This window comes from Strongylocentrotus purpuratus, unplaced genomic scaffold (assembly GCF_000002235.5).
Source record: "Strongylocentrotus purpuratus isolate Spur 01 unplaced genomic scaffold, Spur_5.0 spur5_scaffold_21, whole genome shotgun sequence".
NCBI classification, from domain to species: Eukaryota; Metazoa; Echinodermata; class Echinoidea; order Camarodonta; family Strongylocentrotidae; genus Strongylocentrotus; species Strongylocentrotus purpuratus.
The window spans coordinates 35,559,432-35,580,604 of NW_022145607.1; the positions used below are offsets into that span (position 1 = coordinate 35,559,432).

The 21,173-nt window shown below is 35.9% G+C and overlaps 1 protein-coding gene across 7 annotated transcripts in view; it reads left to right on the forward strand.

Moving 5' to 3' along the window:
* LOC100888536 (gastrula zinc finger protein XlCGF57.1) overlaps positions 1-13,962 on the forward strand; it is a 34,724-nt gene extending 20,762 nt beyond the window's left edge. For 5 of the 7 annotated variants that reach the window (XM_030994624.1, XM_030994623.1, XM_030994625.1 and 2 more), the window contains one exon: positions 10,223-13,962. In XM_030994624.1, coding sequence (XP_030850484.1) covers positions 10,223-11,892 — 1,670 coding nt within the window. In that variant the 3' untranslated portion in view covers positions 11,893-13,962. The remainder of the gene's footprint in view (positions 1-10,222) is intronic. The other 2 variants (XM_030994632.1, XM_030994630.1) reach the window with 1 other exon arrangement.
* Positions 13,963-21,173: the final 7,211 nt, after the last annotated feature.

Genomic DNA, 21,173 nt, shown 5'->3' on the forward strand with positions numbered 1-21,173 from the left:
TAGATTTGCTGATCAAGGTTGTCGCGAAGACGTCTAATCTTGGTTGTGAAGAAGTCACTAAAATCTTGAGCGAGCTCAAATGGACTTGTGTGCTGTGGTAAACAGGAACCTGCAGTAGGAGAAGTCAGATCATTCATTATGCGGAAAAGCTGCTTCTGATCTGCATCCTGTATCTTGTTCTGAAAATACAATTCCTTGGTTTCATAAAGTAGATCATTGTAGAGCTTGCAATGTTTCTGGTAGATCTCTTTGTCGATTTGCAAGCTTGTTGGCTTTGTTGCTCTCCTCTCGCAGCGTCTACGTTCTTGTTTCGCCTTTCTAAGATGTTGGTTGTACCAGGGGGCGTGTGGACGTAGAATAACATTCTTCTCAAGTTCTGGAGCATGTAAATCTAGAATGTTTCGAAGTTCACTGTCTAATAAGTTCGCTAGCTGTTCTGGATCATCTGGGGGGTTGGTGATGACACTTGATGATGCTAGATCAGCTGCGAATGAACTCAGGTCGATGGTCTTGAGGGATCGGGACTTAAATTTCTTCTGAATATGCGCAGGGCGTGATAATTTGAGGTCGCATGTAACAACAGAATGGTCAGATGGCAGTGACTGACTGGTTGTAACATTGGAAACCAACTGGTTCTCTCCCCTGGTGATGATCAGGTCAAGTGTGTGCTTAGCCTTATGTGTAGGACAGCAAACATGATTACTGAAACTAACCCCATCAAGGAGCTCAAGGAATGCTCTAGAATTAGCATCAGCTTCGTTGTCGACGTGGATGTTAAAGTCTCCTACAAGTAGTAGAGGCTTGTTTGACGCCTGGAGAATCTCAATGAAGGAAGAGAATTCTTGACAAAAATCTGCGATCGAGTGTTTATTTTTCTTCGATGTTGGAGGTCTGTATACAGTGACTAGGCGGAGATGCTTTGTCGACGAGTGGATGGTAAGGTCACTGTATTCAAACGAAGAGAAGGCATGCCTGTCATGGAACACGACATCGAAAGCTTTATGCAGGATCACAACAACTCCTCCACCTGTGGATGTTGCCCGTGGGATGTGATGAAAGTCATAATTCACCAATGTCTTGCGGATGGTTGCAATGGCATGGTGATCTCTGTCTGTGTTTGTTAGCCAGGTCTCAGTAAGGGCTAACACATCAATGCGATCTTGTATGACATAGTCACAAACAGTCGTGGCTTTCCCTTTGGCCTTGATCGATCTCGCATTCCAGAGTGCAAAACGTGTGGGCTGAGATTCACAACGATTTTTAGGCAATTCAATTTTGATGAGGGCATCATCTATGTTATCTCTTTTGCTGACGAAACGAAGAGGTCGCGTATTACAGGATACATGAGAAGAAATGGATCTTGGTGGAGCAGACAATGCCTTTCTTGCAACCTTCCTACCAGCTCTGCTTGTACGCCTCTTAGCTATGTTTAAGTCACAGAGTTGCTCCCTCTATATAGAAAACTTCCCTAATCGGTGCCTGTTGGTCCCCCATGGTCCTCTTTTTCTTATGTTAAATGAGAGCTGAGTTAATGAGATAGCCACCTGTCACAGTGACCTCGATGGCTCTCTGTGTGGTCTAATCCCTTCTGGCCCAGTAGTGGTGACGATCTTTAAGAGATTTTCTTTTAACAATAATCTTACTAGTTACTGGAGAAGAGCCATTTAAATGTTTACTTTGTTCTAAAAAGGGATTTTATCGTTTATACAGTGAATGATCTTGCTAATTGACTATTAACACACAGAGTAAAAATGCCACATAAATATTATCATTAGAACAGATGGATGGATTACTAACAAACTCATGACATGTGTGTATCTTGCAGAGCCAATGAACTGATTAGATTTGAGGGTCATGAGGTCAAAGATCAAAGGGTCATACATGTATATCAAAAAAGAGCTTGTAATCACGATATTCTGAGAACCTGTTAATGTATTACAATCAAACTTGAATATTTTAAATTTTTTTTTTTTTGTTAGTAAAATCGCTCTATTACCCCGGGGGAGTTGAGGTGAGGAGCCCCTGAAAGCTCAGGGGTTTTAGGCATTTAATTATCATGGTCAGATATTGTATTTGTGCCAGGGGGCTGAGCCCCTTGAAGCTCAGGTTTTTTTAGGCATTTCATTAAAGTCAGATGACTTGAGGGGCCCATCTTAGGGCCCTGGTGGGGGCTGAAGGCCTGACTGTAAATTTTGGATTTTGATATTTTCCAACAAACGCACTTACAAAAGAAATTGAGAAAAAATCCCAGAAAATCGTGTCATTTCAGCAACATTTGTAAATCTCTAGAGGTATCGAATGAGAAATAAACCTTGTTTGAATATTATTTGGGGGCGGGGGGAAGGGGGCAACTGCCCCAAGCCCCACCCCAACCCGTCAGTACGCCAGTGTTGAGGGGATCATGTCTTCTCATCCATATGATAAAAAACATACACTCTTTTCCATTCCTCTCACATAATTTCCACGATATGCGCCTATTGCTATTTTCAAATCCTCCATCGATAAATATAGGGGCATGCAGAATATTTAGGAAATTCAATTTCTGTTTACTCTCCTTTTCTTTGGATAGAATATAATTTTTGTTGTGATTCAATTTTTATTGTATTTTTGGTTAAAAAATACCTACCATTTTCACTCCTTTACCAGTGATTTGTTTTTTGTGGAGCGAAAATGCGTTTTACCCCACCCCCCACATTTTTCCCTGCCCCCCCCCCCTCGTCACCTCTGGCGCCTCTGCTACATATAAATGTCCAAAATTAGGAACCTTAGAACACATACAGGAGAGAAATCTTTTAAGGGGTAACCTCGCTAGTCTTAAGGACTACAATTCATAACGTGTAACTTCCTATACATGAAGAAGCGCTATTAATAAAACGGAAAGGAGGTCACAATTTGTAATGTCATAAGGACCGTTATTCATAAGGACCGCTATTTATAGCGTGAGATAAGGGTTGCTATTCATTATTTATATTGAGGGTCATTACTTGTAAGGACAGGCCTCTACTCATAATACCAAATGAGGGTCGCTATTCATGAACATGAAGAAGGGGCGCTATTCATAATTTACAGTGGGAGTCACTACTCATAAGGACCGCTATTCGTAATTTATATTGGGGGTCACTACTCATAAGGACCGCTATACATAATACAAAATGAGGGTGAAATGTGTAAGACTATGTTGATGTATATATTTTCAGTATCATGAAAGTAGATTTCAGCGTCATGAATTCATGTAGCAAAATTGTGTGTACTGTGAATTTATCACAAAACTTCAGGAGGGGGGGGGGGGGGGGATGAAATGGCATGCTTGAAATAGGATTTCATTTTGCAAGCTAAATGTACCCCCAACTTTTTTGGTACATGCACTTCATAAATGATCAATTTCAATTATTCTACTCTCAATCCTCCCTCTCTCTCTCACATGGTGCACCCGCAGGCCTACTCATTGTATATCTTATTTTCGGATCGAGGAAGCGATATCTTTTCTCGTATATGATGTCACGTTTTCCCCCAAGAAGACATTTGAAGGGATAGTATTTATTTTTGTAAGTTCACTGTAGAAAATATATTTCTAGATAGAATGTAACATAGATACCGGTATTGATATTTTTCTTTTGTATCTTTTATCAGATTTTTAATGATTTTTGTCTCGCCTGCGTAGCAAAAAGCGAGACATAGGCGCCGCTTTTCCGGTGATTGCGACGGCGGCGGCGTCAACTTCAAAAACTTAACCTAAGGTTAAGTTTTTGAATCTTTGATATAATTTTTAAAGTATATGTTCTTAGTCAATGAAACTTTGACTATAGGGTAATCAAGTATCCCCAATCATGTGAGTAGAATTTCAGATCACAAAGTCAAGGTCAAAGGTCATTTCAGGTCAATAGACTTGGACTATGTTGTAGCATCATCATCGAAAACTTAACCTAAGGTTAAGTTTTTTAATTTTTGATATAATTTTGAAAGTATAAGTTCTTAGTCAATGAAACTTGGACTATAGGGTTATCAAGTCTCCCCAATCATGTGAGTAGAATTTCAGGTCACTAAGTTAAGGCTAAAGGTCATTTAAGGTCAACAAACTTAGACTTTGTTGTGGCATCAACTTCAAGATTTTCAAAATGCTTCTTCTTCGTTATTTTTCAACCGATTTTGATTCTGATTCTGATTGTTTCATATGATAGGGCTAGGAGGGGGATTTAAAATTTCTACACAGAATCGTGAAATTCATTATGCTAATTTATGCAAATTTATTCGAAATCACAAAAAAGGCTTCTTCTCCTTCATTTCTTGATCGATTTTGATTTGGTTTGCTTTGTAACGTAGAGCTAACTTTGGTACACTAAACTTCTACACAGAATTTTGAAATTGTTCTCCATTAATTAATTATGGTAATTTATGCAAATTTATTCCAAAAATAATAAAAATTGCTTCTTTTCCCTCATTTCTTGTCCGATTTTTATTTGGTTTGCCTTATCTGGTAGAGCTAAATTTGGAACACTAAAATTCTACACAGAATTGTGAGATTTTGCTTCATTGATTATTTATGGTACTTTATGCAAATGAAATGAAATTATGTCCCTTCCAGGGCATCAAATTTTTATTTTTTGACCAGTTCAAAAGTGTACCATATAAAATTTACGATATTTGTTGTTGCGAGATGCGGATGAGCGCTACGTCATTGACGTTCTGGTTTATCATATTGAATTGCGTTGTGCAGGCGAGACCGCCGAGAGCGTTTCCCTTGTTTCATACTCTTTATTTCTCTTTTCACTTTTACATAGAATGTTTTTTCTCTTTCATTTGTTATGAAAGAACTACAGTATTATCTTTTGTATTAAAATTGATTTTGTTTAATATTACCTGTATCCTTAACTCATGTTATTGTATAGTAAGCCTATGGTACACTATAGGATTTCACTACCATTCTATTTTTGAATAAGTTGCATTAGCATTTGATATGAATGTTCATTTATGTAAAAATCTTATGATCGAGGCTCTGAATTGTTGTATTAACCCTGTATTGTCATTGCCTGACCAAGCACAATCGGAGCTATGTAATACAATGTATTCTATTCATCTCTGTTCATCTTTGTAACATTGTGCTTCCATGTGAGTAACATTCCATGTGCACATAATTTTGTTAGTGGTTATGTAAATGACTTTGTACATCAACCATATAGTAGGAGATGCTTCATATAATGCTAATTATTCTTGTGCAAGTTTTTCAAGTTGAATCTTAAAAAGCAGGTGATATTCACCCTATTCCAGGGCCAGATAATAATAAATGTACCATTCATTATACACCTACTGTGACTACTGCCTCCTCTGAGCTCAAGTCCACACAACATGTATATAAGTATAATACAGCTGAGTTTCGGCAGTGGAAAGACAAGTTAACTGAATTACCACATGACGTTTTAAATGTTATCACATCATGTGGGCTTCAACCTTCTATACCAAAACGCGCAGGGGAAATCAAGGTGGCAAACATAGAAACTGTCACCGAAACGATTGTAAGGCATCACTGCCTCACCGTTCAAAGGATAAACTTGATCAACCACAACAGAGTGTCTCCTTTTGTATAATAATAATAATATGAAAAATTTATATAGCGCTTGTGACAACTGTTTCAAAGCACTGTACATGTACACAAATCAAAATTACTTTAAAAAAAAAATTCAATATTACTAAAATGGAATCACATTACTCAAATTACCAAGAAAACAAAATATTACTAACATAACTTAACAAATTATCATTACTTAAATTAACAAGAAGATCAAATATTACTAACATAACTTAACAAATTAACATTACTTAATATTACTAACATTACTAATGAAATTAACAAAACATGTAAATTCCTTGGAAATTAACACATTATATAATTATATCAATAATAGCATAATAATTATTTGTATGATTAATACCCGCCCGATTCATAATAAAAACTCTGAATTCAATGACTTTGTTATAGATATTATGACCTTGACATTTTTGGTGTATATGAGACAAGGTTGCATCACAGATGAGAGAAAGTGGTGCTAAGGTAGTGACTTCAATGCTAGATGTACAATTAAAGATAATCTTAAAATTTGAGTGAAAACAGACCATTATTCATGGTACAAATTGGAAAAAACTGATCTGATCGATTCCTTAATTCTCCCAACTATATCATTACAATTTAATTGCATTTTAGGTGAATGGAAATCTCACAAAGCAATAAAATGGCTCTACATTCCATTCCAGACATTTAAGTGTTGACAGATTTTTCATAGCCTGTTCTATATGTCTTTTTTCATGGAAAAACGTTTGGGAAAATTCAAAAATGGTTGGGAGAATTTACTGTTAATCACTGTTAGAGAGTGTCATACATTGACACCTTCAAAGAAAACCATAGATATCTTCGTGGTTTGAGAATTTTTTCAGGATTTTTTGCATGTCAGAGGGTTAGTACAGTAGAAGGAATATAATAAGTAACATACAAAAATTAAGCAATTTTTTTCATCAACCTTCAACAATGTTCAACAATGCGCAAATGGCTTAAATTGGGCCTAGAGTCTGATCGTGAGAAATATCAGAACCAGCGTCAGTTAGTGCAGTTACATGTTCGCGCTTCCAAAACATCATATAACCTATAGAGTGGTGAAGTGTGACGTCATAAAAAATCTAATTTTAGAATTTCGCAATTCTTTTTTTATTTTTCGAAAGAGCATCAAAAATAATGTACAAATGTCGAAAACCAATTAAATATGTTAAGTATTGGGTGAGATATGACCATCTGAATACATATATGTCCTATGGGAACTCAGTGTTATATGCTCTGGTTCTAATGGTTAGGAGCCAGAGCATATAACACTGAGTTCCTATGGGGAGTATATTTATTCAGATGGTCATATCTTGGGTTTGTACGAAAATCTTTGACTCAAAAAGCATGTGAACAATTAATCCATGCATTAATCTCATCTCGATTAGATTTGTGTAATTCTTTCCTATTTGGACTAACCAAACAGCAGCAAGACAGACTGCAATCCCTCCAAAATCGACTCTTTACTTTCACACCAATAATGTCCTCTATTACGCCTATATTACGCTCTCTTCACTAGCTACCTGTCCAGAAAAGGGTCCACTTCAAAATTATGTTACTTGTTTATCGGGCTCTCCATGGAATTTTGCCACAATATATTAAAGACTCACTACACCCCTACAATCCAACTTGTACCTTAAGATCTGGATGTGGTAATTTGCTGCAAATTCCCCGTACCCATCATTATGGGGAGACCATGCTTTTTCACATGCAGCAGCCAAATTATGGAATAAACTTCCCCATCACTATGCTATATTGCAACATACTCCACCTTTAATAAAGATTGTCATCAGACTTACCTATTCCATCTTTAACTCAGTACTTCCTTAACTTGTATAAGTTTATTTTACTAAATCCATAATTGATATGTTATTTGTATATATACATCTGAAATTAATGAGTTATCACCGTTTAGTCTCATTGGCTGCCCGTGTGGGGCCTGGTGGCCTCAGATCCTAGAGATCCTGTGAATAATGTGCTGACTGGGCGAGTCCCTTAAATTGTCAGTGAACGTCAACAGAGCAGCTGGAGGGCACCCGGCCCCACCGGGCAGAGCTGAGGATATAAATGGGTTAAATAAATGAATATTGCAAAATTGTTTATTTTACTTGTATCAAAAAGAACTGTTGCTGAGCTAGCTAAGCGCCATTAGCGTCCCCGGACGGTGTGTGCGCTCTATAAGTTTACAGTATTATTAGGTGATACGTACGAAGTCTTCGTATCACCTATTGATTTCGTCAAGATTTTTATTATTATTCCTATTATTCTTCCTCCATTTTGTTCGCAGGATATCTCAAGACTGAATAAAGCCATTGTCATGAAAATTTCAATGATGATAGATCTTAGTCTAACTTAGAACTGTGTGACTTTTCAAAGACTCAAAATCATTGTGACGTCATCCAGGCGCCATTTTGTGAAAATCAACTTATGATCATATCTTCATAACGGAAAGGAATTTTTCATGATTAAGATCAATATCCGTCCGGTCAATTTCAGATCAATAAACATGCAAAAATGAGCGCGTGCGCGTTCGTCCGCGGGCTCAAAAATTTAAAATGCTCTAAATCATCCCAAATTTTTTTTTGCATACGTTTCAGGCCATATGGAGCATTTGACAAAAAATCGCGCTCATGCGCATGCGCGCGCGTTTTTTGCGCGTACTAGCATTTTGCAACATAGAATCGCCATATTTTCTCTATCATCATATTTGGCACATTTTTCCAAGCATTTTGATAACTTGTTCATCTTTTAATAACGCAATGAACGTCCGTCAAAGTTGACAGCGCACGCGGACCTGCGCTATCTTTATCCACAATACAAGAGCAAAAACATGCCTATACAAAGTTTGTTGTAACTCTTCAGAATAGATAAGAACTCCCAATATTTTTTCATATTTAGAAAGATTATGAGTCGGAAATATGATTTCATGTCTCAATTGACCCTCAATTAACTCATGAAATCATCATAATGGCCTCCGAACTCAAAATTTCAATTTGCATATTATGACGTCAGCAGATTTTTGGAAAATTGATTGTATCTCTGTAAATATTGATTGATTTTCTTTCAAATTTTGAAATGTTTTAGTTGAGACAATTTTCTACAAATTTAGTGTTCACAATTTTTCATTTTGACAAAGGCATCATGGCTTTTTTTTTCGATTAAAGGAGGCATGTCAATTTTTCACATTTTTCTTGTATTTTAATACAAACATAAGTCAACTTCTCCAACATGTTATCATAGTTAACACCGACACCAATTACCTGTATTAATCTCAACAAGTAGTAAAGGCAGGGATTGCCTTTTGTAGGAACTCTATTTCTCGCTTCCAGTCCTTTTCCTTACTTTAGCTCAGCTGGAGAAAAGCGGAGAGTTCGCTATCTGACCAAGACGAGAGCCAGCGTCGAAGTGACAAAATTACCGTAAAATACTGGTATTTATAGCCTCTGAGACGCTCTGAGAGCTGCTTTATGCATGGTGCGTCTGTAATCGCGCTCTGAGCCCTTATGCCCCTAAAGCTTACTGCGCCCCCTACGTTTTCTGCAAGATAACTTAAATTGTGGCGAACTGGTTCGTTACAGTACTGAAATTTGTTGCGAGTTCATCATAAACATAAGTTATTTTAATATCTGACTTTCTGAGACTTTCAATAGATATGAAGCGTTGATCATGATGATCAAGTTTCGGTAAATGTCATCAAACTTATTTGAGATTTCATCTAATTTGCTACTACCATTGTTTGAGAGTGCCTCCTTGGAGTCCTCACTGTCTAGGAGCTCCTAATTGATAGCTTATGCTATTGCTGTCTGTTTGGGAGGCATTGTAGTAGCTGGACTAGCGCTAGGGTCGACACTAATTACTACGTCACTGCAATCACGATTATCACACCGGTATTATTATCATAATGCATGTATGCAGTTCACTAACCGTTACATCAAGTATGGGACCGTAGTAGATTGTTTCGAAGATCCTACTATATCTATCAACAGTTTGCACAATAATGGTAGCTTAATTCAATATCATTGATTCATAAATGTTACGATTCCGTATTCAGTACCCATTCATTCATTATATTAAACAGATTTTGCAGTTCTCTTCCTCCTTATTGGCAATATATTCTTGTAGAAAGTAATTCTATTGTCCAAGTTTTAACATGAGTCTGCAGTCATATACCGTGTACATGAAAAAAATACTGGTATCTTTCTTATTTTCTGGATGTCTGCACAACAGTTTAAACCGAGTTTGGATAAAAACTATAAAATCAAGAAAACTGCTGGCAAGTTCCTGAGTTCTGTTTGGGACCAGATATGGTTTAATTAATTTTGATTTAATACATAGAAAGCAAAAATCATCTACTTAAATGCATTTTGCTTGGTCCCATCAAAGTCAACTTGGGCGAAAGTCAAATTTTCTTTGATTTACACACATATCGAAAATTTCAATTCATCCTGTCAAAATTGATGTATGCGAAGTTGACTGTATTGAAGGTTTTAAGCATAACATAATAGTCTGCATCTAGGCAGACTGGTTACGCCTGGTGATATATCCTTACTCTTCAGTGATTTTCATTTTAATTCTGGCACTTACCAGAGCTCGACCTTCTCTTCAATAGGGATGTAATTACTTTCTTTTCCTCCCTAGAGTTGGACAATGGACAAGACAATATACACCCACATATAACAGCATGCAGTGGAGAGGAGACCCATCTGTGTTTACATTGCAGTAAGACATTTACAGATGAGAACACTCTTATACTACATCGGAAAACACACCAGGTCGACTATGAGCTTACTAGCCACCTTGGAACACATACTGGAGAGAAAGCCTTCAAGTATTCCCAGTGTGATAAGGATAAGGGTTTTTCTCATAGAAGAACCCTTAATAGCCATTTAAGAACACACAGTGGAGAGAAACCTTTCAATTGTTCCCAGTGTGATAAGGGATTTTCCCATAAAAGTACCCTTCGTAGACATTTTAGAACACACAGTGGAGAAAAGCCTCATCAATGCTCCAATTGTAATAGGACATTTTCTTACAAGACTAGTCTTACTCGTCATCTTAGAACACATACAGGGGAGAAACCATTTAAGTGTTACCAGTGTGATACAGCTTTTCCTCGAAGAGGAACCCTTAATAGCCATTTAAGAACACACAGTGGAGAGAAACCTTTCAAGTGTTCCCAGTGTGATAAGGCATTTTCCCATAAATGTACCCTTCGTAGACATTTCAGAACACACAGTGGAGAAAAGCCTCATCAATGTTTCCATTGTATTAAGAAATTTTCTTACAAGACTAGTCTTTCTACCCACCTTAGAATACATACAGGAGAGAAACCCTTTAAATGTTCCCAGTGTGATGAGGGTTTTCCCTATAAAAGTAACCTTATTAGACATATAAGAACACACAACCTTAAGGGAAAGCCTCAACGAGGTTCCCATTGTGATAAGATGTTTTATCAAAAGAATGAGCTTACTAGCCACCTTAGAACACATACACGAGAGAAACCATTTAAGTGTTCCCAGTGTGATAAGGATTTTACTTGCCAAAGTAATCTAGGAAAGCATCTAAGGACGCATACAGGAGAAAAGCCTTTTCACTGTTCCCATTGTGAAAAGGGTTTTTCTGAAAGAAGTACCCTTATTAGACACCTTAGAACACATACAGGAGAGAAACCCTTTAAGTGTTCCCAGTGTGATAAGGTTTTTACTCGCCCAAGTTATCTTACCACCCATTTAAGAACACACAGTGGAGAAAAAGAGCCGTATCAATGTCCCCATTGTGATAAAGGATTTTCTGAAAAGAATAATTTTACATGTCACCTTAGAACACATACAGGAGAGAAACCATTTAAGTGTTCTCAGTGTGATACAGGTTTTGCTCAAAGAGGTACCCTTGTTAAACATTTAAGAACACACAGTGGAGAAAAACCTCATCAATGTTCATATTGTGATAAAGGATTTTCTGAAAAGAATAATCTTACACGTCACCTTAGAACACACACAGGAGAGAAACCATTTAAGTGTTCCCAGTGTGATGAGGGTTTTTCCCATAAAACTTCCCTTAGTAGACATTTAAGATCACACAGCCTGACTGAAAAGCCTCTACAATGTTCCCATTGTGATAAGACATTTTCTCAAAAGAATGAGCTGACTAGCCACCTTAGAACACATACAGGAGAGAAACCAGTTAAGTGTTCCCAGTGTGATAAGGGTTTTTCTCAAAGAAGTCACTTTACTAGACATTTAAGAACACACAGTGGAGAAAAACCTTTCAAATGTTTCCATTGTGATAAAGGTTTTTTTTCAAAGTAGTACCCTTATACGCCATTTAAGAACACACAGTGGACAAAAGCCTCATTGATGTTCTCATTGTGATAAGATTTTTTCTGAACTAGGTGATCGTAATCATAGTATTAGGACACATACACAATGTACATGTACTAGAAAAAAATAACATAAAAATGTCTCAATTATATTATGAGATTTTCTTATCACAGGGATGTTATTAGCTAGCTTAGATAACATTCAGGTAGGAAACCCTTTAATGTTCTTAGTGTGTGTACAGATTTTTCTGAAAAAAGGTCATCTTACCTGTCATGTGAGGACACACACTAGGGAAAACCTTATGAATGTCATGATTGTAGTATAACATTTTCTTATAAAAGGGATTTTACTACAGGAGAGAGTGTTCCTAAAAAATAAGGAATTTTCTCGTAAAAGTGAGCTCACAAGGCATATAAGAACACACCCTATAAATGTTAAGATTGTGATAAAGGTTTTTCTCAAAGAGGTACCCTTATTAAACATTTAAGAACACACCGTGGAGAAAAACCTTACCAATGTTCATATTGTGATAAAGGATTTTCCGAAAAGAATAATCTTACACATCACCTTAAAATACAAACAGGAGAGAAACTATTTAAGTGTTCCCAGTGTAATGAGGGTTTTCCCCATAAAACTTCTCTCAGTGGACATTTAAGATCACACAGCCTGACTGAAAAGCCTCTACAATGTTCCCATTGTGAAAAACCTTTCAAATGTTCCCATTGTGATAAAGGTTTTTCTCAAAGTAGTACCCTTATACGCCATTTAAGAACACACAGTGGAGATATGCCTCATTGATGTTCCCATTGTGATAAGATTTTTCTCAACTAGGTGATCGTAATCATAGTATTAGGACACATACACAATGTACATGTACTAGAAAAAATAACATAAAAATGTCTCGATTATAATATGAGATTTTTCTTATCAAAGGGATGTTATTAGCTAGCTTAGATAACATTCAGGTGGGAAACCCTTTAATTTTCTTAGTGTGTGTACAGGTTTTTCTGAAAAAGGTCATCTTACCTGTCATGTACGTGAGGACACACACTAGGGAAAACCTTATGAATGTCATGATTGTAATATAACATTTTCTTATAAATGGGATGTTGCTACAGGAGAGCGTGTTCCTAAAAAATAAGGAATTTTCTCATAAAAGTGAGCTCACAAGGCATATAAGAACACACCCTATAAATTGTAAGTTTGTGATAAAGGTTTATCTCAAAGTAGTACCCTTACACGTCATTTAAGTACACACAGAGGAGAAAAGCCTCATTAATGTTCCCATTGTGATAAGATTTTTCTCAACTAGGTGATCGTAATCATAGTATTAGGACACATACATGTACTAGAAAAAATAACTTAAAAATGTCTCAATTATAATATGAGATTTTTCTTATCAAAGGATGTTATTAGCTAGCTTAGATAACATTCAGGTGGGAAACCCTTTAATGTTCTTAGTGTGAGTACAGGTTTTTCTGAAAAAAGGTCATCTTACCTGTCATGTGAGGACACACACTAGGGAAAACCTTATGAATGTCATGATTGTAATATAACATTTTCTTATCAATGGGATGTTACTACAGGAGAGAGTGTTCCTAAAAAATAAGGAATTTTCTCATAAAAGTGAGCTCACAAGGCATATAAGAACACACCCTGTAAATGTTAGGATTGTTTTAAGAGATTTTCTTTTAACAGTAATCTTACTAGTTATCTGAAAATACATACTGGAGAAAAGCCATTGAAATGTTGACTTTGTTCTGAAAGGGATTTTATCGTTTATACAGTGCATGATCTTGATAATTGCCTGATAACACACAGAGTAGAAATGTCACATATATGTCTTAAAAGTAATAAAGGGATTTTGTTGTATAAGTGGTCTTTATAATAATATAATCCTAGGTTTATATATTGCTTCAAATCTGAATGCATAAAAAAGCAGTTTGTGAAGGACATTTACATAATAATGAGTGGTACATTATGAAATATAGCTTACAGAATACATTGAAGATAACATTGATAACAATTTTTACATACTTGTTTTGCCATTTCAATGTATGTTCTTGTCTTGTGGTAATAACTCTTTCCACTTTTTCTAAATAAATAATTTCCAACTTGAACTGTGACCATTATTAAATCTCTAGTTGTACCAAAATTGATTTATTTACTTTGTATTCTTCCTGATCCCCCTTTATCATTCTTTTCAGAACTTCAGAGAGTACTCTTTAAATTTGTATGGAGTAATAAGAAGGACAAAATTAGACGTTCTTTACTTTACAATGAATATAAAGGAGGAGGCCTTAAAATGCCTCATTTATTATCTTTTAACCGTGCAATGAAGTTACTTGGATAAAGAGATACTTAGATGAAGACAACAAAAGTAAATGGAAAATGTTTTTTGCACATTCTCTGAGACGTATGGGAGGTGATATTTTTTTTCAGCAGCAATCTCTGCTCTGATCATTTAATGTTCAATAAATACACAGATCCTTTCTGGAATGATATATTGATTGCATGGAGTCACTACAAGTACTACAACATAGTTAAATTCAAAGAAATTATTTCCCAACCCTTTTGCCTGAATTCTCATATACTGGTAGGCAGAAAACCTCTCAATATTAATATACGTTTTAATTCTGATATGATATATGTTAAGAATATAATCAATAATTTTTAATTCGTCAATACAGTTATTTCTTTTTTGCAAAATATTTTATATTCACTTGTAAAATGCAAAACCTTATTCCACTATTTCCTTCTTTTCAACGAGCTCTCAAACCTTTAGAAAATATGAAACATATAATTGCTTTCAAGAAAAATTGTCTCGATCTTCATAATAAGAAAAGGCAGATATTTTGTTAACTTTTTTTTTTATATTGCTGATGAGTTAACTATTACACTATATTTTTATTATACATATTCTATGTCTATACGATCATGTTATTATTACTATTATTATTATCATGTACTACTGTTAATATGAATGAGATTTGTTTTCATTAAATATTTTGGAGAAAAAAACTTGAACTGTATAAATTTTAAGTTATTTTTGGGGCATTTATTTCGAAAAATAAAGAGTTGACCATGCATAACAAAAGCAAAAGTGTTAATTATTTTGTTACTCTTCTCAACTCCAAAACATATATCTGTGACTGAGAATGGAAAACTAAATAATTTGAATTCACGGAGCAAATTACTGATATCTTTCCAGAATGTTTTTACAACAGGACACGTAAAGAACAAATGAATGAACGTTTGCATATATATTTGTTTGACCAAAATTGCACATCGGTGTACTTTTTATACCAATACAGTGCAAATAATAATTTGGAGAAATTCTTTGATGGAGGAATTTGAACTGAAATTCTCGTAATCTGGAATCTAAAGTTGTCAGAAGTGGCATTGTGAAACGATTTTGCCACTGTATTGTAATTTCAAGCGGTGGTGCAGTGGTATAGTGGTACAGGAATTTGTTCTTGTGAAGTCAGATCCAGTTTCCATTTTCATTTCTGGTTTCCGTCCGTCCGTCCTCACGTCCCGTTCTAGTGATCACATTATCTCAAGAAGCAATGGATTACCACCAAATTCGGGTCATGTATGTAACTTGCAGTTAGAGCTCATGAATTGATTAGATTTTAGGGTCACGAGGTCGGTCACAAGGCTCATTATGTATGAACAGATAGCTTGTGATCGCGTTATCTCAAGAACCGACTGATGTATTACCGCCAAACTTAGTTCATATATGTATCTTGCAGAGCCAATGAACTGATTAGATTTTGGGGTCCTGAGGTCAAAGGTCATGGGGCTCATTATTAATGCAAAACTATCTTGTGAATGCATTGTCAATACTGATGGCTGGATTACTATCAAACTATACATATATCGGGTATGTATCTTGCAGAGCCTATGAACTGATTAGATTTTAAGGTCATGAGGTCAAAGTTCAAAGGGTCATACATATATATGAAAAATAGCTTGCAATCACCATATTCTGAGGAGCTGTTACTTGATTACAATTAAACTTGAATTTGAAAAATTGCTGCTGTTTTGGTTTGTGAAATCGCTCTATATGGCGGAGGCATCATATTCGACTGCGAGCAGTCAAAGTTCCATCTAGTTCTAACTGTTTTGTGTTATCTGTTTTTTAATATATTTCTTTCACACAGAGAATAGAAAAATTGTGTAACTTTTTTTGTACCATAACGTTATTAATATTCATATCTCAAACTACATCTGATTCTTCATACCTGTATGTGTTTTTTCTGCCTCATGCAGTTATGAAATATCCTAAGGCATTATGTTTTTGGGTTGCCCGTACGTCTGTACGTCCTGTCCTCGTATTCGCGTTATCTCAAGAACAGGTTGATGGATTCCTGCCAATCCTTGTATCTTGCAGAGCTAATGAACTGATTAGATTTTAGGGTCACGAGCTCAAAGGTCAAAGGTCACAGGGATCGTTATGTTTGCAAAAATAGCTTGTGATTGCATTATCTCAAGAACTGATCTATGTATCCTGCCCTACTTAGGTCATGTATGTATCTTGCAGAACCAATGAATCAAGTAGATTTTGGGTTACGAGGTCAAAGGTTACAGGGCTCATTATGTATGCAAAAAAAGCTTGTGATTGCATTATCATTAGAACCAATGGATGGATTACCATCAAACTCAAGACATGTATGTAATGAACTGCGTACATTCTGGGGTCATGAGGTCGAAGGTCAAATGTCATGAGGCTCATTATGCATGCAAAAATGGCTTGTCAACGCATTCTCATTAGAACTGACGGATGGATTGCAATCAAACTTAGGGCATGAATATCTTGCAAAGCCAATGAACTGATTAGATTTTAGGGTCATTTGGTCAAAGATCATAGGGTCATATATGTATATGAGAAATGGCTGGTAATCACAATATTCTGAGAACCTTTTAATGGATTACAATTGAACTTGAATTTGAAAAATTTCTTCTGTTTTGGTTTGTAAAATTGCTCTATGACAGAGGCGTCATTTTCGACTGCCTGCAGTCAAAGTTCCATCTATAGTTAATAATTACATTTAGTGTGAATGTAAGATTGATAATTTTTTTGAGGGAAAGTATATATATATTTTTAATTTTTTTTAGTTCAGGGTAAATGGGAGGGGAGCTTGAAAGAAACGTCACAGAGTTACCAATTTGTGTATGTTTGATTGCACGTTAAAAAATTCATAACTTTCTTATTTTCGATCGTTTTTTGCTCAAACTTTCACTGAGATGATTCTGTCATTTTTCTGCTTCCGCAAAACCAGCTTTAGATGAGGGTGGAATTCCCTTTTAATGATTTAACAAAAGATTTTGTGATGTCTAAGCATATATGCTTCAGCCATTGACTTACCAATTAAATTTCATGCATATATTTTATAGGAATGCACTATAAGGTGTGCAATATAATCTAACAGCCTCATTATTTATCATCAGGTGTATAGCTTGAATTTGGCTTCCTTATTAATTCTTCCAAATCTTCTTTGAAAGTCACTATTATATATTCACTTCATGTTTTCTAATATACTTTTCCGACAAATCAACACCTTCACAACTTTGTATTTTTCTGACGTTGAATTAGGTTTTAAAATAAAGGGAAAGTTGAGTTTTGTTGCAACGGGCGCTACATAAAATAATTTGTTTGTGATATAATGAAAAACTGATTTCGCAGTTCTCTTCCTCCTTATTGGCAATATATTCTTGTAGATAGTAATTTTATTGTCTAAGTTTTAACAGAAGTCTGCAGTCATATACCGTGTACATGAAAAAAAATAACGGTAACGTTCTTATTTTCTGAGTTTGGATAAAAACTATAATATAAAAAAAAAACTGCTGACAAGTTCCCGAGTTCTGTTTGGGACCAGATTTGGTTTAATTCATTTTGACTTAAATAGAAATAAAAAATCATCGAATTAGATGCATTTTGCTTGGTCCCGTCAAAGTCAACTTGGGCAAAAGTCAAATTTTCTTTGACTTACACACATATCGAAGATTTCAATGTATCCTGTCAAAACTGATGTAATTATGCAAAGTTGACTATTGAAGGTTTTAATCAATCTGCATCTAGGCAGACTGAATACGCCTGGTGATATTTCTTTACTCTACAGTGATTTTGATTTCGACACTTTAATACTAGAACTTGACCTTCTGTTCGATAGGGATGTAATTACTTTCTTTTCCTCCCTAGAGTTGGACAATGGACAAGACAATATACACCCACATTTAACAGCATGCAGTGGAGAGAAGACCCATCTGTGTTTACATTTCAGTAAGACATTTACAGATGAGAACACTCTTATACTACATCAGAAAACACACCAGGTCGACAATGAGCGTACTAGCCACCTTAGAACACAAACTGGAGAGAAAACTTTCAAATGTTCCCAGTGCGATAAGGGTTTTTCTCACAGAAGTAACCTTATAAGAAATTTAAGAACACACAGTGGAGAAAAGCCTTATCAATGCTCCTATTGTGAAAAGGGTTTTTCTGAAAGAAGTACCCTTATTAGACACCTTAGAACACATACAGGAGAGAAACCTTTCAAGTGTTCCCAGTGTGATAAGGGGTTTTCTCAAAAGAGTCATTTTACTGGCCACCTTAGAACACATACAGGAGAAAAGCCTTTTCACTGTTCCAACTGTGAAAAGGGTTTTTCTGAAAGAAGAACCCTTATTAGACACTTTAGAACACATACAGGAGAGAAACCATTTAAGTGTTCCCAGTGTGATTAGACATTTTCTGTAAAGACTATTCTTACTGCCCACCTTAGAACACATACAGGAGAGAAACCCTTTAAGTGTTCCCAGTGTGATAAGGTTTTTACTTGCCAAAGTTATCTTACTACCCATTTAAGAACACACAGTGGAGAAAAGCCTCATGGATGTTCCTATTGTGATAATTTATTTTCTCAAAAGATTCATCTTGATAGCCACCTTAAAACACATACAGGAGAGAAACCATTTAAGTGTTCTCAGTGTGATACAGGTTTTGCTCAAAGAGGTACCCTTATTAGACATTTAAGAACACACAGTGGAGAAAAACCTTTCAAATGTTCCTATTGTGATAAACGTTTTTTCTCGAAGTAGTACCGTTATAAGCCATTTAACAACACATATTGGAGAAAAGCCTCCTTGATGTTCCCATTGTGATAAGAGTTTTTCTCAACTAGGTGTTCTTTTTTAATCATATTATTAGGACAAATACATGTACTAGAAAAAAACACATAAAATGTCTTGATTGTAATACAAGATTTTCTTATCGAAGGGATGTTATAAGCTAGCTTCGATAACATTTAGGTGGGAAACCCTTTAATGATCTTAGTGTGTGTACAGGTTTTTCTGAACGAGGTCACCTTACCTGTCATGTGAGGACACACACTAGGGAAAACCTTATGAATGTCGTGATTGTAATATGAGATTTTCTTATAAAAGGAATGTTACTACAGGAGAGAGTGTTCCTAAAAAATAAGGAATTTTCTAATAAAAGTGAGCTCACAAGGCATATAAGAACACACAGAAACGCTATAAATGTTAGGATTGTATTAAGAGATTTTCTTTTAAAAGTAACCTACTAGTTATCTGAGAATACATACTGGAGAAAAGCCATTTAAATGTTGACTTTGTTCTGAAAGGGATTTTATCGTTTATACAGTGCATGATCTTACTAATTGCCTGATAACACACATAGTAAAAATTCCACATAAATGTTTCAAATGTAATCAAGGGTTGAAGGTCCATCTATCTATAACTGTTTTTTGTTATCTTTTTTTGTACCATATTAATTTTCTAAAACTACCTCTGATTCTTCAAATGAGTTTTTTCAGAATTCTTGTCTAACTTGCAGGAATAGCAGATACAAAAGCACATTAATCTAAAAGATGTATCAATCTCACGTTGTGGCTTCAACAAAACTTGGTGAAAGATATAAAGCTACCATTCCCACTCAGAAGATCTTTCAAATAAAGTATCCTAGCCTCAACCTATTTAAAGATTATCTTTTTATCTATTTTTATTAATGTAATATTCCACAATTGTTGAAATAAAATTTCTTTAATTCTAACGGTTTTAGTACGTATTGTGCGACCAAGCTGAGAAAACATGTCCAAAACATATTTAATAATGGATGTTTGATATCTTTCGATTGGAAGTTTACACCACACAGAAATATATATTTTACGAATAAGCGAGTTCGTAATTAGGATTTGCGCATGTGCAGATAAAGGTCATTCGTTCCCAAATTGTAAAACCATTGAGACGACTCGTATCGTGCTCATGAAAGTTATGTTATAGTATTCATTTATGTACCGACAGCACATTTATCTGATACACAGGTGGAAGTATTCTTCTCAAGAGGGCAAACAAAAGGTATTCATGAAGCACCTCCATCACTTCGACCCCGGCCCCCCCCCCACTCAGTGTTATTTAGGGTACGCATATGCGTGTTCCAACCGACCCCCCCCCCCCCCCCTTTTCAGCAAAAGTCCGGTGTGTAAAGTCAATACGGCTCGACCTTTTTCTTTTGTATACGAGCCTTTTTCAGCATCCCCCCCCTTTTCAGCAAAAGTCCGGTGTGTAAAGTCAATACGGCTCGACCTTTTTCTTTTGTTACGAAAAGGACATTTTGGCAACACGCATGCGGTCATTTTGAAACCTGAGTGGGGGGGGGGGGGGGCCGGGACTTCGACAGTGTCAGTGATTATTCTAAAATGCACAAGTGGGACGTATCTATAGTGTAAAAGATTTGTGGATATTTGGGAGTCATGCGTTCCGAAGCTATTACGAAATGGCTTAATTGGAATCGACTTTAAAACGTAGTTACGGTATACAATGCCCGCCCCCCCCCCCCACTCAGGTTTCAAAATGACCGCATGCGTGTTGCCAAAATGTCCTTTTCGTAACAAAAGAAAAAGGTCGAGCCGTATTGACTTTACACACCGGACTTTTGCTGAAAAGGGGGGGATGCTGAAAAAGGCTCGTATACAAAAGAAAAAGGTCGAGCCGTATTGACTTTACACACCGGACTTTTGCTGAAAAGGGGGGGGGGGGTCGGTTGGAACACGCATATGCGTACCCTAAATAACACTGAGTGGGGGGCCGGGATACAATGCCAATATCAAAATAAAACGTACCAAATGTTGAATGTGTCATTTAGAATGATTCTGAAGAGTAATACAAAGAGAGAGAGAGAGAGAGAGAGAGAGAGAGTCAAGATTATTAAGTGTACGAACAAGAGAAGGAACAGCAGAATTTTG